The sequence below is a fragment of the Eurypyga helias genome, unplaced genomic scaffold, assembly GCF_000690775.1.
Source record: "Eurypyga helias isolate BGI_N326 unplaced genomic scaffold, ASM69077v1 scaffold29117, whole genome shotgun sequence".
Lineage (NCBI taxonomy): Eukaryota > Metazoa > Chordata > Aves > Eurypygiformes > Eurypygidae > Eurypyga > Eurypyga helias.
In genome coordinates, this window is record NW_010262975.1 from 19664 (window position 1) to 38079 (window position 18416).

The following is an 18416-nucleotide window of genomic DNA, read 5'->3' on the forward strand; positions in this document are numbered from 1 at the left end:
CCGGAATGGCAAAGTCACTGCGCCGGGCACCCTTGCAGACTCACTACACCGTGAACCTGTGCAATTCTCCTGGTGGAGACGTGTTTGTTATTGATGTTAATATTCCGAAGACAGCCAAAAAACGGGTCTTTAACCGGAAGCCACAGTGTGTCCAAATTTGCTACAAAAAACAAGGAAGAAAGATTAAGTTGATAAAATGAGAATTATTTGAAAGAACATTAATCCTTGCAAGGCTTTCAAAAGAGAGAGAATGATGCAGGACTACATGCATGAACAGGACATTTGTTTTGGAAAGGAAAAAAGCCAGAAGACATTTAAAAAAAAAGAAAAAAAGCAGCAGTAATATTACCTGGAATGTTGCCGAAGTAGAGTGGCTGATGCACACGTCTGGGAGGAGAGGGTGGAAGTCCAGTGGTAGAGTTACTCTGTGTGCCCACCTCTAGCTGCACCGTGTTCTCCTTCTGAGAGACTGCAAGGAAGCAGGTAAACGAGTACTTTTTCTCAACCCTGTTAAAGAATCCCCTAGACGTGGCATTATTTTTAAATAGCACATCTGGAAGTTTAACTCACAGGAGAATCAGATGTTATGTTAGTCCCAAGTCAGGCTGACACATCTAGGTACTCTGGGGCTACATACAGCCCCCAAACCCTGTCTTGCGTAAAGCCTGGAACTGACACAAGACACTGCCCTTGTGCTAAACAGCATTCTCGGAATAAACGGAAGTGAAACCATTCATAGAAGTCAGGAGCTGCAAGACTCCGTGCCCACTGTCCTTTTGAAGTTTTGGAAGAACTGGAACGTACAACGTACCTGCAATCGTATGCCACTGCCCATCTGACAGAGGGTGCTTAGGTGTGACTGACGTCTGGAATTCTCCAACACCGCTATTTCCAGAAGCAATGACCTGGGAAAAAGTTATCTTTTAAGTCACTGCGGCAAAGACAAGAGCAGCAGAAAAACACCGTGCTTCAAGGAGCCTACTGCACTTCTGGTGGCGGGGTTTCACCTCACTTTAAGAGTCACAGTCACTGTACCCATATTTCAGAAATTATCCTCTCCAAGAGGAAAGTAAATTTCCCTAACAGAATCCCAGCAGAGGTTATCTGACAAATCTTAGAAACATAAATACATGCCTTTGTCTCTCCCCCTCAATCCTACAGAATTATGTCAATTCTTTTGACATAATCTCTCTGAGACGAGGTCTTTCCCACTAGGCCTCTCTTTCCTTTCCCAAAGCAGTCATCTGCACGCTCGGCATCTCCTGAGGGAATCTCTGCAATACGTTTCTCTGGCCTTGCACACAACATTGGGCTGCCCGTAATTCACTCACAGAGCTTGCAGCCGGACTGTTTACGCTGATGTTTTCAACAAGCACCTGCTTGTGCTTTCTCACATCCTGCTTCTCAGTCCCTGTGGGTGCCTTCTTTCTTTTTTCAACATCTTCCTCTCAGACTCTCTTTCAGTGTGACCGTTACAACAAACTTTGTAAGGGTGGGGAAACTGATACAATGAGTCCACTTCCTATCAGGCTGATGGATGGCATCCCATGGACCTTTTATTCCTTTCTGTTGCATCCCGTCCGCACTGAAATCCAGCATTACTCTAAGTTACCACTGAGAAAAGGGGTCAAACTTCCCTTTAAGGAGTCCCCAGCTGCTGATGCCCCTGCTTCCACGTGCTAGTTGTGTCTTGAACCGGGTCAGTGTTCTGGGGGAAACTAAACGGATTACAAAAAGATAAATAACAAAACCAAGTTCCCTAACTTTTTCTCTTGGGAAGAGAAGAGCTTTCTGGAGTTAGGTAGGCTCATACTGGTTTAAAACATGCCATGAGACAGCAGGTTCTGTGGAGCACAGCCAATCATATCCTGGGCTGTGTCCAGAGAAGTGTGGCCAGCAGGTCAAGGGAGGTGCTTCTGCCCCTGTACTCTGCTCTGGTGAGACCCCACCTGGAGTGCTGCGTCCAGCTGTGGAGCCCTCAACATCAGAAGGATATAGACTGGTTGAGGCGACGCCAGAGGAGGCCACAAAGATGCTCAGAGGGCTGGAGCACCTCTGCTATGGGGACAGGCTGAGAGAGTTGGGCTTGTTCAGCCTGGAGAAGAGAAGGCTCCGGGGAGACCTTATAGCACCTTCCAGTACCTGAAGGGGCTACAAGGAAGCTGGGAGGGACTTTTTACAAGGGCCTGTAGTGACAGGACAAGGGGTAATGGGTTTAAATTGAAAGTGGGGAGGCTTAGATTGGATATCAGGAAGAAGTTCTTCCCAGAGAGGGTGGTGAGGCCCTGGAACAGGTTGCCCAGAGAAGCTGTGGATGCCCCATCCCTGGAAGTGTTCAAGGCCAGGCTGGATGAGGCTTTGAGCAACCTGGTCTAGTGGAAGGTGTCCCTGCCCATGGCAGGGGGCTTGGAACTAGATGATCTTTAAGGTCCCTTCCAACCCAAACCATTCTATGATTCTATGATTCTTTTTATTCCATGTCTCTCCAGCCGCAACCACTACGGAAAGGCAACAGTGCCATCAATCCTCACCATGAGACACCCATCAACTAGAGGAGATGCCAACACAAAGCAAGACTGCTCAAGGTCTATAATGGAAGTGCCTAGGGAGCTGCATCAGTACAGCCACACGATGACTGACGGAGGAGAGGGAATAAGCCATGCAGTTCTGTAGCCCCTGGCCAAAACCCCAGTGGGTTTTTGCAAAGGCTCAGGAGCCTGAGAAAATGAAAACTGTTCCCTACTGCTGACCACTGTAAAGCATGTGCAAGCTAGTGTGCACACACTGGAAATCACTAACACAGACACAAAGATGGTTCAAAGCCTCAGTTTTCCAGGGGATGGTTTTAAACAACTCTGAAGAGCTTGTTAATGTTATACCTACAGACAGATGTTGTAACGCGCAAGTCCAGAGTTCAAGGCCAGAATAACCCCTGCCGGATGAGGGCAGTGCAGGGAATCACGGCCTCTACTTACCTTTCCTCCTGCCATGTAAATAGTCAAGTAGTTGTCTCGCTTGCTTCCAGCATGGAGGAGTATACCTGTCGAACTCCTTGGTCGAATGGTAAATACAATCCTAAAATCCAAGCCCATCAGCAAATTACCTGTGGAGAATTAAACAGCGGGTAGAGGAATGATCATAGGGGATAACTGGAAAACCACCAAGAAAAATAAATAAATAATTAATTACACATATACACTTAAGTCATAATTCTATAGAGCACAATCTCTACACAGCTTACCAAAGGTGATATATCCTCCTTCATTAAAGAAATAAATCCCCGTGTCTATGGGAACATCCAGACATGGAAGTACGCCATTGATTTGCTGAGGTGTGTTCATGACTTTTCCATTCATCTTAAAATTCCTCAGGCATCCCTTGAAACTGTTCGTTGGTATATTCTGAAAGCATATTCCAAAACATCAATACTAAAGCATGATGGCATTTTTTTTTTTAGTAAGAATACCCACTAATTCTTTTGTATCGTTTGACTGAAGAAAGCCAACTGGCACTAAAGGCACCCAAAACCCGTCTCTGATGCACTGAAGAGGTATTCAAAAATTAAAAAAAAAAAAAGAGCTTAAAATGTGAAAGTAACAGCTGATTTCGAGTTAATGTAATTCTTCTTGCAGAACAGATACTTCCCAGTGATGAAGAAATTCTTCAGTATGAGATTGGTGAAGCACCGGAACAGGTTGCCCAGAGAAACTGTGGATGCCCCATCCCTGGAAGTGTTCAAGGCCAGGCTGGATGAGGCTTTGAGCAACCTGGTCTAGTGGCAGGTGTCCCTGCCCATGGCAGGGGGGTTGGAACTGGATGGTCTTTAAGGTCCCTTCCAACCCAAACCATGCTGTTATGGTAGGATTCTACGTATCAAAAAGACAGCACTACAGGAGTCGTGAAATCTCAAGGACACCCTTCCCAAGAGACTGTTGGTTTAAATCTGATTTTATAAAACGCCCTGCATCATTAATTGTCCAATTTTTAAAGTAATAGGGCCACATATATTTCAGATTAAAATCCAGTTCTACATTTATAATTCCTTAATAAGAAAGATTGCTTTGCTTCTCTACAGATTATCGCTTAGCCCACGGAGGTAAATATTCTGCGGGGAAAGGGAATTCCTGGAATTATAAATTTGATTTTGGTCTTTCTATTTTTTAAAGAATAAATATGAAAACAGTCCATGGTTGTCATCAGTGTCTCAGCAACACATGTGGAAGATACGGGTCCATGTGAAAGCTGTGTGAACAGGTGAGGAAAAAGGTCTGTAATGAACAACTGCAAACACCAGTCACAGATGGTGCTCACTCGGTGCCTGGAAATATCCCCTAAACCTTTTCAGCATGGAAATCCTGCATATTGACACTTTCACATGTAATTAGTGCAGCATGGGGAGCGTGCGGGGGGGAGGGGTGGATGTGTCAACTATTTACCTGTCTTTTCAGTGATGGCAGCCCTCCCACATAGATCGGTGGCTTAATGCTGATGGCCGAATTTGTTGCTAATCTTCCATGCTGGGCCCTTAGACCATCAACAAGAAGGCGGGCAGTCTTCCCATCTGTGCTGAAGACCACCTTTGCAGGATGCAAACATAAGAGAATGAAAAACCCCAAGGCCAATGAAAAACATGGATTTTTTTTTTTCTTTAACTTAAACACCATATTGTTGAAATGCTTAAACTGAAAATAACACGCAGGGCCCGTCAGTCTCCATAACCTCTCTCCTAACAGACACCTGTCAACCATGTGAACTTGCAGGCATAGGAGTTAACTTCAGAAAACCAAAATAAAATTTCTAATACCTTAAAAATTCGATAGATTGTGCCTGCTGAAGGCTACCTGTGGTTTCACCATGATTCCTGTGCCATACTACTTACAGTGTGCCACTGCCCATCGTTGTATTTGATACTGCTTTTGATTTTGACTCGTTTTCCGCCGGAGACAAGTGTAAAGACAAAACGTCCTTTCGAAATGTGGAGAGCCATATAGGAACCCTCAGACTTTTCCTCCATGAAAACTATCAATCCTCTTGATGACTGAGTCCGTACATCTACAGAAAAATGTAACCTGTAGCGGGAAGTAAGCATATTCACCTATAGGTCAGTTTTATTAGTAGTTGTATTCTTGCTGTTCTCCAGAAAAAAGCCAGTGAAACTCCATTTGTGAAATGCAGAATAGCTTTTGGGTGGAGTCATGTTGTTCTACACTGCCTGCGCTTCTGAGCGTAAATGAAAGTTGACATAGGCTTAGGACTTGGCATCAATATGCACCGTAATTGTCCACCACATCCAAGTCAACTACATCATCTACTCAGTTTGGGTAAATGTTAGCACAGGGGAAAAAAAAATAAAAGCCTGAACCTTTTGAGCCACTCTTCTGTTATGCCCCGAGACATAAGCAAGAAGAAAATCCTAACGCCTAGCACCCGGAGATTCAAGCAGCTTTGACAATTCAGCGTTAGGAAAAGAGCAGAGAACATGTGTATTACCTGTCTGTAGATGGCGGTGGAGAAAACCTGTAGGATATGAAACTGTTGGGGGTGTTCCCAAGGAGATACGCTTCACTGCTGACACTGAACCGAGTTGGTAAAGTGTGGTTTTGGTGGTTTTGCACTTTAGCAGCTTTCAAATAATCAAGGTATTTTTCATCCTGTACCGGGAAGTCAGAATCAAAACACTTCCTATGCACGCACATGAAAAAAACCCCACATTTCAATCTACACCTTTAGGAGTTCCCACCCGAGGCAGTCAGCAGCCTTCTCTCAATGACACAGAAGCTCTTGTCATTCTGGACAGGTATGGGTTTAGCGTGGAACTTCACCACAGAAAGAACTTATTTCAGATGTGAGTTGGAAGGAAAATAACAACATCTAAAGCTCAGTTCTACAAACCATGGCTGCGCAGACAAAGCCTTGGCATCAACATGGAGCGAGGGTGACAGAAAAAATAATCCTACCTTGAGCATCCTAAACCTGAGAGGATTTTTAAATTCCTTCAGCAGCATTGGTTCAAGCTTCTCGTATATGCGGCAAGCTCCGAGGGATACACCGGTCTTGGCAGTATAATTAACGAGATTTTGAACCTCAGGGAGCTGACCTGCCCTAGAGTGATGAAAGCAGTAAGAGCTGTGACACAGCATTCCTTTTCTTCAGCATAATCAGCAACATATTGTGAAACTGTGTTCTGTGCAAAACAGATTTCCCAGTGACCTGACGCTAAAGTACCGATTTTTATTTTTCGATGACAAATGTTCAGTGCTGTAAAAAGTATTCGTATTTGTCCTGGTTCTGCCCAGTTTTTTTGGCTATGAAAATACTCTGATGTATGGTTCTCATCTCTTCTTGCTAAAAGCTATCTATTTAAAAAAAACCCCAAAATACATTGCCATTGAAAAAAAAAGAGGGATAATGAGAGCAGCCTTGACTGAATAAGACTTCTGGATCAGACTACAAAACTTTGCTGGTTAATTATGCATAACCAGTGGCAGATCAAGAAAATATGGCAACATCAGGTCCCATTAACTCAATGACTCACCCTCTCCTTAAATAAGATGTTCTAATGAACCCATCACAACTTAATAGGTAGCTTTAGTATTATAGCCAAATTATCAGAAAGACTGTCAAAATCAATTTCCTGTGTGTATAAAGAACAATATAAAGGAATACTGTCATTTCATGAGTTGTACACAGCACGTCTAATCAGCAAATTACAAAACACTGCACAAGTAGAGAAAGCAATAAAGGTCCAGGCCCCTGGTTTTCTGTGAGAAGAGTGGTAGAGCTGGGAATAGAACCTGAACTTCCTCAATTCTGGTCCAGTTCTCCATTCACTTGAACGGACTAGCTACAGTGTTACTTCTCCATCTATTTTTACACTAAAAGCAATTTTCTAAATTTGTTTTCTGATGGGGAGCTTTATATACAGATTACTTCCTTGTCTTGCAGTGCTTTAAATGAAGATATAACTGGAGCAATGTCATCTAGTGGAAGGTGTCCCTGCCCATGGCAGGGGGGTTGGAACTGGATGGTCTTTAAGGTCCCTTCCAACCCAAACCATTCCGTGATTCTTAGACAACAAAAATCAAAAGACACTATTTTTTTTGTAAACTACATGTATGCATATTCATCAAAACTTAGCTAAAACAAAGCCCCACTGGGACATCACTTTGTGACTTAAGGAATGCTTCTCTTTAAAGAACATATTTATGCACAATTTTTCTCCTAAACTTTGCCTGTAAGCGGTCTCTAATAACCAGACAAATGTGAACAAAGAGACCACATAAATCAGGCACATGATTACCATACATATGCTCTCATTTGTCTGTGTAACTGTTTGGGTTCTGTTGGTAAACTTTGCTTTTTTATTTCCTGGCTCCCTGTGCAGCTGTAATGATCCAGTCTACCAGATCTTTTTGAATGCTTTGTTGGGAGACTTCCAATCCACTATGTTGAGTTCATTCTTTGATTAAAAGATTACTAAACAGGTATGATCCAGAACAAAATTCCATTATGTCTGAACAGCAGATTTAATTAAAACTTGATACCATGTATAATCTACCTCAATGAAAGAATATTTGGGGGCAGCAAAGTTATGCATTCATGGAGGCTTCGTGCTTGTAGAAGAACAGCAATTTAGCAAAAAAGTGATTTAATGGGGTTAAAGAAGGAAAACAGACCAAAACACATGAAAAAAAATTCTTTCTAGGCAAAATACCTTTTTATAAAGATGTTTGAGATGCAGCCTTCAAAATTATCTCCACCAAATTTTATAGGTTCGACTAACGCCTGTGCTCTGGCAGAGTCAATTGATGCTGATGATGACCCATCATCAACCAGCAGCCGTACTCTGAAACAAAGTGAATAAACATAAGCATGAAAGCTAAAGAAACAGTTATGAACCTAAATGAAATATAAAAACCATTTGACAGATATGTTTTCTTGCTACACTGTAATTATGCAAGAGCTTTGTTAGCTTACTTCTGAGATTTTTTCCACTATGTGCTCACTGACTGCTATGACACTGCTCTGCTTTTCGGCAGCAGATATTGAGAGAGAGTTGAAGCTAGCATTTCAGTCCTACAGAGAAATGCTGGTCAATTAAAATTCACAAAAAAACTCTCATTGACAACTACGGGACAGGATTTCATCCTCTGTGTCGAAACGGTTCACTTGACACGTTAGCAACAGCTACGACAGGTAACATTAAGTTATAATTACCCAAAGCTACAGCCAATCATTCAAAACTTTCCACTTTAACATGTCATTTTATGTGTTCCACAGAAATCAGTATGATTTAGGAGCTTTTCAGTAAAGCGTTTCTTCTGACATCCACGTAACAGGTCATTATGGAAAACAACAGACACAATGTTAGCTTCCTCCCTGGGCCTGTACGCTCTGATTTTACAGTGACATATGCAAAGGCTGTGGGAAGGGGATGAGCTCCAAAGCTCCAGCTTGATGAGCAGTCAAAACTCACACCATCTATAAGGACATGCACAGTGGCGTACAGCTGAAACGTCACAGGTACGGACGTGCGCATTCACAGACCAAGAATCTCCTTTTGCTCCGCTCTCTCTGTACCCTTTGCTAGCAGAGGCCATTTTTAGCTGCGTACCCAGAGGACAAGTCACACAACATTTTTATCTTCTTTCTCCAGCCACAACATAGAAGAATGAGATAAAGCACCGGACTCACGTGTTGTCTGTTTTTATTACTGTCACATAATGCATTGACCCATCTTCGTATTTCTTTTCCAGTTTGATTTCCGTCTCTCCCATCTTTGCAATTACAAAGCCAGGTCTCAGAAAGATGGTAAGAATATTAGGCTATAAAAAGAAACCCACAAAATGATCAGGTAAATGTAGGTGCCTTGAGTTCTTGATATTGCCATTAATACAGCTCTCAGTGGTATCTTGTGGGAAAGAAATTTTCCTACACAAAAACCGCGTTTCTCAGTCATCTAGTACCCACTATTATGCCATTAGTGTAGTTCCTGTTTTAAAATATCTCTGCAGTCTGAATACCAAACAGATATTTAAAGTACTTGTTTAAAAATATTTTCATTAAAAAACCAGGTTTCAGTTCTCCACTTCTCAAATGGCTGGTGTGCACTCACTTAACCCCTTCAGCCACCAAGAACAGGCCTCTGCTTGAACCTCTGAGGGAACACAGCCAAAATCAGCCCCTTTTCTGCTTGGGCAGAAGGCCAGTTTTTCCTGAGAAAATTTCCAGACAGCTGTTTAGACATCTGTTACCTTACTGGGATGGTGGTGTTACAGTGCACGAGCCACTCTGCAGAAGGCTCAACTTCAAAGGTCAGTTATTCGTCGAACTAGTTGGTTGAGTGAAGAAATTGCCAGGATACATTTCTCTGGCCTATGACATGCAAGATGCCATGTTCAAAAGATGACTATAATAGCCATTCCTTGCCTTAAAATACAGGAATCTACACAAGACTTAGAACACAAACTGATGTCAAACTGACAAGAGTCACAGACAGACATGACTGATCCAGAAATAAAACCAATCACATGTTCAACAATGAACGTGTTTCATACCCATAGATTGTAATTTAAGAGCGTTCCAATTGATGCCATGGTCTGAAAGCCAAAGGCAACCTGGAAATCCTTGGGAAATGGGAAACCCGCCGCACTCAGGCTCAGTGTTCCCTTCTTGGAGAAAGCTGCAGATCTGATGAGCTGAGAGAGAGAGAAGAATGCTTTCAGTGATTTCCCTTTTAATCAGCAGAAATGGCAACATGGGACAACAGCAGCCCTACTCGACATAATTGGGACCAACTCCAGTCAAAACCAAGCACGAGGCAAACTGAAAATACAATTATTTCAGTACAGTACAACCCGACCAAATTGGTTTCACCAGTATTAACTATGATCTGAGAAACTCTAAAGGGAGACAAGGCTTGCTGAGCACAATGAACTGTTCATCTCCAGCTACTCTCTGCATTGACATGGTGGCTTTGAAAGTTTTTCACATCTGGGGACACAAAAGTGAGCAGCTGGAGTCATAGATGTCGCTGCTCATGGCAGGCGTGATGGGCTAGTTGGCCACTAAAGTACCTTCCAGCCCAAACCATTCTATCCCTGCCCATGGCAGGGGGGGTTGGAACTAGATGATCTTTAAGGTCCCTTCCAACCCTAACCATTCTGTGATTCTATGGTTTGTAAGCATGGAGCTGCGCAGAGGAGCTACATAACTGAAACAGTGTGAGTCACAGGACAGACTCATATATATACCTGGGCCTTTTTGAGCAAAACAGGTTTTAATATGTGAGATGTCATACAGATACAGGCAGAGGATGAAGGTTAGATCCTCTGTGCAAGGAAACGACCTGCAAAGACATTTCTCTGTGAAAGGTTTAGATGCCACAAAAGGAAAGCAAGAGAGCACAAACTTTCAGTGCAATGCCACAGTCGAAAGGGCAGATGGGATGATGAAAGGGCAGATGGGATGATGCAACACGTGAGCAGCACTGTGTAGAAGCAGAAGGGTAGTTTTCAGCCCTCTATGCAGTATTGGTGAAACACTACGTTGTCTCGTTTTAAAATGAACGTGGCAAAACTCAAGGGTGCACAGAAAATTAATTATCGAACATTCAGATAAGTGGAGCAATAGCCCAACAAGGAGGGACCTCAGTGGAAGTAGAGTCTGCTTAGGTCTTTCAAGAAAAAAGGTTGAGAGGTCATTTAACTAGGAAGCGTAAGCACCTTGGTGGGAAGAAAGATCCTGAGTAGTATTAATTAACTATGTATTCTGGCCTAATCAATAACAGCAACTGGAAGCCAACAAGTTTACATGGTAAATATGAATTCTCAGTTGTACACAGTACTAATTAAGAAGGTGGACTGTGTGCTGGAGCAAGGTATCATAGTAGGGGCAGAGCCTCCTTTCTTCCATATCTTCATATCAAGTCCAGTTTCTTCTATTATCACCACATGTTATCCAGATGTAATTTTTGACCCAAGTAAAACACAATGGTCCAGGACTTCTAGACAAACCAGACTCTGAAATCCAGCAGAGCTTTTCAAGGAACTTTGTTAGTTACCTTCCAGTCATCTGAACATTTCTTGCTGACACCAACAGTCTCGTCAAAAATAACAGACGCAGTGTTAGGGTTTTTCACGTTCTTCATGCAGCCCCGGAATGGACGTGTGGATATATTAAAGCTGGTTTCAGGGAGTGGAAGGAAAAAAGAGTTCAGTAGCCCGGTATTTCAAAGCACACACCAGTACAGTAGCCTGTAAATGCTGGCAATGTAAGAAGTAGGAAAACAGAACAAGAGCCATCTTTCTGGCACACACATACTTCATGCTATCAAACCCAATCTCCAGGATAAACCCCAATGAAGATCCCAAAAAATCACAGATTATGATAATGTGCTATACACGGGTTATTTTCATACCAGATAAAGCGCCCGATACAGAGTGTGAAAGAAATTGCCTAAGGAAAGAGTTTAGATTGTGTTTCCATACACAGCCTGTGTATTACAGTCTTCTTACAGTTACTCACCGTTTCCGTAGAGAAGGTGGAATTCCACCTAGATAGTACTTTGTGAAAAGGAAGACTTTTATGTTGGCTTTAATATCAGGACTGACATGAACAGTATTCTTACTTCGGGCAAGCACCAAATGAATCTGAAATAGGAGAATAATGAGAATTGTTTCACTCAGCAGACAGAAAAATCTCCTAGGAGATTAACAGTGCTCCCACAGAGCAGGACACAATGCTGTGGGGTTTTTTTTTTCACCCCTCCTCTTGTTTACTAGTGCCTTAAATCCAGAGTAACTGCAGTAGTTCAAAAGTAATTTGCAAAATTTGGACACGTAGCCAAAGGAAACACCTAAGGTAAATGCTCTACTATCCAAATGCAAGGTGAGGTGTTGTTCTCCTACGGATGACAGCCCTAGAAATACACCTCACCTAACATTCAGATACTGCCTTCTGTTTGCAGGTGAAGATTCAGGAGCTGCTGCCTGATACAAAGACCAGGTCAGTCAGCCGGCTGGAGGCAACTTGACCCGGTACAGCACAAAGAATCCCTCAAGCAGACCCTGCCACCCACACTAGTTAGTTGGAGATGCAGTAAAGGAGAAAAGTGAGAATGAATCAACATGGCAGTCGAAGGTTTTAACAATGCCTTTACCATTTCTCTGTAGTAGCGCTACAGAACAGCCAGACTGAAGCTAAGTAGAGAAGCAACAACAAGAAGACTACAAGAAAGTAATCTTTGTAAAGATCAGCCTGGCCTGAAGAAATAAACCCTTAGGTGGTGAAAACACTAGTCTAGGCATTAAAATAATGTTAAAAATTGCAATGTGCACAGCTTGCCCTGAATGAAGCAATGCTCTGTCAAAGAGGCTTTTTCTTTGGTGGTTTTTCTGTTAAAACTGAACTCACAGGAAAGCAAGACGGTAGGAAGATTAATTTTCCCATGTCCAAACTAATCCCCAACAGCTTGACCCCCTCAACACGAAAGGAAAAATGTCACAACCACTTGGAGCGAGTCCAGAGGAGGGCCACGAAGATGCTCAGAGGGCTGGAGCACCTCTGCTATGGGGACAGGCTGAGAGAGTTGGGCTTGTTCAGCCTGGAGAAGAGGAGGCTCCGAGAAGACCTCATTGCAGCTTTCCAGTATCTGAAGGGGGCCTACAAGGGTACTGGGAGAGGACTTATTACAAGAGCCTGTAGTGATAGCACAAGGGGTAATGGGTATAAATTGAAATCAGGGAGGTTTAGATTAGATGTCAGGAAGAAATTCTTCACAGAGAGGGTCGTGAGGCACTGGAACAGGTTGCCCAGAGAAGCTGTGGATGCCCCATCCCTGGAAGTGTTCAAGGCCAGGCTGGATGAGGCTTTGAGCAACCTGGTCTAGTGCAAGGTGTCCCTGCCCATGGCAGGGGGGTTGGAACTAGATGGTCTTTAAGGTCCCTTCCAACCCTAACCATTCTATGATTCTATGATTCTATGATTTACAGCAGTAAGTCTAGCTTCAGCTAATGTGTATTTTTACAAATAATGATCATTCAATTGTGTAAAATTACATACTTGCTTATATGTTCCATCATTTACAGTTGCATTGGTTTCTATTTCTTTTGGAAGCTCAGAGCCAACTTTGTATTTAAAAACCGTATGACCATCTTTGATGAGCACACTGATGAACTGATCCTGCAGTAAAAAAAACCAAAAAAATGAAACACCACCACAATTAAACTGCCAGCATTTAATATATATTTCACTGTCATGTGAATCATTTGAATGAAGCTATCTGGTTGCTTCAATAAAGCTTTTTGGGGAAAAGATGACACAAAGCAGACTAAGACTTATTATAACAACCACCATAATTACAATAAACTGTTATAAACAGATCTGGTATCAGCTCCAGGCATATTCTCCAAATCCCTAGAGGACTTCTTGTCATTTCAAGATGTCAACTGACTTTCCACAGCATTGAGAAATTACCCAGAACATGTCACAGTGATTGCAAACATACCTACAGCATTATTAGGTAAGTAGCATCACTGCTGTTTTGAGCAGCTTTTACAGATATAAATCACCGCATCACTTCCTAAATTCTTCCTCACCCTGTTACCACCCACATCTAGATTTGGGAAGCACGCACTTCATCTTTTGGAGGGTTTCAGTATTTCAAAATTGGTCTGATTCAAATTACATCCTCCCTGCCCACCCCATTTCCAAGTTCTCTGCATGGCCCAACGGAGGAGCTACTTGGAATGATATTTTTCTCATCCCTGACAAAACCTAAAACTAAGCCATATGACATTAAACACAACAGCAGGATTCACTGTCTGCCACATGGACAAAAATAACACCTTTAAGACATTTCCTTACTAAATCTAACACTTTCTTGAGTAAGCAAAGTTTCTTCAAAATGTTCTTGGACCACAAATCAGACAGAAGCATTCCATAAATTACCTCCTTTGCTGCAAAAAACACAATGCCTTCATCTGCAGTAGTCTCAATCGTCTGCTCGTAGCGTACTTGGCTGTGGGTGTTCGATTCCTTCAATTTGACACTGGCATAACCAGTGCCTTCAAAATAGCTTTGGTCAGTCTCTTCTTTATACCTGTAATAATCCAGTGTCACAGATGTGAATTAGGAGAGCAAAAAACTATTATCCCATGGACTTACTGTCATTTTAAAAGCTTAAATTAAAGCATGTGTTACAGGGCCGCTAATAGGGCCAAATTCTGATCTAACCTGAGTAAAAAGAAACCCACTGACTTCTACATAGGGATTCGCATATGGTCTTTAGAGAACAAATAATTAGTGACTGACTTTTTTGCACCTAATGTAGTATTTACTTTATAAAGGAGCTGAATACATCAGTCCATGAATTGTGTCTGTGTACTGTAACGCTTAAACTGTCAGCCAGTGGATTGAGACTGCCATAGAAGTGAATCATGCCAATGCTGAGGATTTGCTCTAAGAAATGTAGTTATGAACAAGAGTTAGGAAAAAATCAGCAGTTTAGCCACAGCGGTTATCCTTCTGGATGTGAAAAGACATGGATTCGTAAGGATAAAATCACAGAACTGTGAAGCACGTCTGTGTTTAGATCATACCTTCTGCAGGGTTGCACTTCAGTAGTATTGAGATTAAATGTCCTCTTGAAGTTGTAAAGGCTGACAATATGCTCGTTGAGGTTGTCTAATTCAATGCAGCCTTCATAACCAGGATAGTCTAGCTTACGTGGAGGCTGCAAAATAGTGTCGTCAAATACATTCCGTCAACATCAGCTGACAAAATTTGACATTGTCATGTGACTGCTAAGACTTACTGCAAAAATTAATGACACAGAACATGACATTCTAAATATCATAAAATTATTTTATCTTTGTATGTAACATTCAAACCATCTGATATCACCCCAGGAGTACTGCAGCACAATTTAAAGCAGAGTCATATGGATGGATTAGGAATAGTACTTAGCAGAGCTGGACAGGTTTCATGCTGTCCTCAGCAGATGAAATATCATCACGCTCCCATCTTGAGTTCTGTCATACCATGAGCCAGGCAGCTTCTGGAGGAAGCAGCAGCTCCTGGCTTCCCATCTATTCCTACTGACATGGATAAACTTTTACACAGCCTTTGAAAGACTGCTAGTTCCGATCTTCACTTGTAAGAACAACAGAATGATTAACACAGAAATCTCTTTAAAACACCAAGCAACATTTCGTACCCTAAAGTCTGATGGGTATCCTCCAACATAAAAGACGACAGTGCTGGGATCAAGGTTTAGGAGAGTGTCACTGCCTCCACTGCTTGCAGTCACAGGGCTTCCATACTCTGGAGAAGTTGATGTTGCTGCCTTGATGTAATTCAGCTTTACATACTGGTAAATCCTAAAACCAAAACAGGCAGGCAAAAATATCACATTGCACTAATAAAAGGTGTTAGAAAAACCCGTTGTGCACTGCGGATGTTGTACCTTTCAAACTTCACTTGATCCATAACGGCTTCCTCTGCTTCGCTTTGAGTCACAAATGGCTGCACATCAATTTCTACATCACCGTCTCCCAGGTTATAGACACAAGTGAGGTGGCCACCTTTCACAGCCATACCAATATAGTCCTTGGAAGCCTAAGAATAGCAAACCAAATAATCATTAATAAATGATTGATGTTAATGAAGGTAAAATACAGCAGCACTTTCTCAGAGACCTCATCCTACTGTGCATGAGTCATAAGAAATCCGCCCACCTAATGATGAGATTTTTTATTAATTTTATCAGTTCTGGGAAGAAAAAATTGCAATCTTATATGTTGCACTGACTGAATGAATCATGTGTTGCACAGATTCAGCAAATATAGTTATAAATTAATTGAAGACTCATGTATGGCTTTTTATTTTCATAACAGTAGTAGCTAACAAAATTTTCACATATGTAACATCTCCCAGCTAAAGCCATAAAAACATGATACCTTTGCTAAAAATCAGACTCAGCACCTGTGAAATAAAAGATGTTTGGAACAGCACTCGGTCAAGGACAATGGTTCCTACTGAGGTGACTGGAAGCAGTCATTTCCCCAACCAATTCACATTTTATTTCTCCACCATACTGTATTTCACAAATAACAAATAAAATGCTGTCAACAGATATCCCGGCCAGATATTCAGGGGACAGAAAGGTAAACTCCAGTGTTAGGAACCGCATGCAGGAAAATTTTAAAACGTTTGATGGTGCTTGAGCAAGCCTGAATGCAAAAGCAGGTCTCTACCGTTCTGCATATTCAGAAGAGAAAGAAACTGAGAGCTGAGGGACTGAATTTTAAAACTGAAATGATCACTTTTTTTTTTTTTTAAAAACCAGAGAAACTCAGTGACTTATACTGTGAAAAGAGTCAAAGATCTGAGGCAGGAGTTGGGCTGAGTTCGTGCTGACTGCTGCAGAACCTGACACTTCTGTCAAAGACTGTACGATGGTATCCATGACAGAAGTAACTTCCAAAGGAGCAAAACAGCAAAGCATCAAAGGGCAAAGCAGTCAGCGACCCAACAGGTTACTCTGCCGGTGGAGGAATGAACTACTCTTCACAAAAACACTTCTGCCACCACATAAGGGCAATTATAAAGAAACGGGCCAACTTCAGTCAAAATAAATCATCTGCCATCCGTTTCTCAAAGCGTTTGTCTGTTCTACAAATCATATTAAATCTCAAAATATACCTACATCTTTATTACCCAGGTACAGCACAAACTTATTTGATGCTCTCTGGGTAGTGTCTAATTTTGTCTGAGGTCTTTGGAGAAAGAAAGAAAGTGAGGTATAGCCTTTCAGATCTTCAAGGTTGCTCGGAGGTCGAACCTCTACACCAGAGCTGCCGTTGAACCTCATAGGAATAGCAACCTGTTAAGAAAAACAAAATTCAGTACTTTATGATTGTCTGTTGATACTACTCCTACTTACTTCACTGTTGTGTTTTATTGCAAAGTAACCTATTACATATCCTAGTCATGTACAGCCATTGATTTCTACGAATTTAGACTCCAATTCTACCAACACTATGATTAGGAAAGAGACTGGATAACACCGCGTTGTGTATTATCAATACTTATCACTTAACACAGCACTTTTTCACTCCAGACATGAATTTGAAAACCCTTACCGTGCCTCTGTCAAGTAATTGTTGCCTTCAACACACAAACAGGGAAGGATGTGCCCTGCATCTCTAAAGAGCAAGCCTATACGTTATTTAGATGTCTACATACATAACCTGACGTTTCACTTAGCTGGACTTGACTGTCTGTTGGAAACGATAGTGCACCTCTGACGTTAACCAAGACATGTCCTCTAACAGCTATTTACACCATGGTCACAGATTTCTCTTACTCATTGTTACTGTAGGTTATTTGTTGTGACCTCAGGGATGTTTGGCAGGGACCTGAGACCACGCTTTCCCTGGAGCAACTACAGCAGTTGCTGAAATGGGAGAAAAAGGCTTCTAATAAGATTGCAGTAGCCAGCTCCTAACGTGGTGGGGCAGCTGGAGACGTGACAGCACAAGGCTACACAAGTTTTTCGGTGGTGCCAGCGTTCAACCAGCAATGCACAGGTGGAGAGCCCTGCCCCCAAGCTGCAGGGCCAACTCTACCCCTGCTTCCAAAGCCAACAAAACATACCTTAGAAGGAAAGAGGCTGTCGTACAAGTAATTATTGCAGAGATGCCCTAGAAAAAAACTCTATGGGAGGAAGATGGAGCAGGATGCTACTGCACCCACTCATTTTTATGTACAAATTATGCTTCCCATCATCACAGTTACTTTAAGTGCTGGGTGGTGCTGTTGAATTAAATTTGTCTGGTATTTCATAGACATTTCAACAAAATGATTTATAAAGAGGAACAAAAGTACTGCTCTGTGTCCAAACCACTGAGGTCAAGCATGAATGCAATATTCAGGACAGACCTTATTTGCAGCATCTCTTGCCTGCTGAATCAGCTCTCTTATGCGGTGTACATTCTCAGAGATGTTGCTTATTGGCATCAGCTGTTGGTTGATACTCTCGATCTTGCTGAACAGATCTGGGAGTTTGTTGGTCAATTTTTTTACTGCAGTCAAAGAAAAAAGTTATTGGTGATAGAAACGAAGAGGAAAACATGCAAAAATATGGTATTACTACCCAATTATCAGGAAAGCAGCGAGCAGGGTGACGACAGAACTGTTTATAATCAGTCCAACACTATTAGGAAGCCCTTACTGAAACTAGCAGATATTGTACTCTTGGAATTTCTGGTCAAAAGTATCTGTGAAGGCAGACAGAATCAGCACTTTTAAAAATGTATTAGATAAACTCAGGCCTAGAAAAAAAGAATAAAAAAATAGGACAAACAGGGATGTGCTCTCTAACATTATACAAGGCCGAGTGCAAGGTCCTGAAC

The 18416-nt window shown here is 42.0% G+C and overlaps 1 protein-coding gene across 1 annotated transcript; it reads right to left on the reverse strand.

Moving 5' to 3' along the window:
* Positions 1-44: 44 nt before the first annotated feature.
* LOC104512791 (laminin subunit alpha-3-like) lies at positions 45-18086 on the reverse strand (the record flags this gene model as incomplete). The annotated part of the gene is made up of 21 exons (XM_010155902.1): positions 45-160; positions 350-469; positions 812-905; positions 2976-3103; positions 3242-3401; positions 4437-4577; positions 4880-5069; positions 5491-5651; positions 5958-6102; positions 7715-7846; positions 8695-8825; positions 9558-9698; positions 11063-11183; positions 11527-11651; positions 13063-13182; positions 13951-14101; positions 14601-14734; positions 15218-15380; positions 15467-15618; positions 16709-16885; positions 17944-18086. Coding segments are annotated over 21 exons (2945 nt in total), but the record flags the coding sequence as incomplete, so codon positions are not given.
* Positions 18087-18416: the final 330 nt, after the last annotated feature.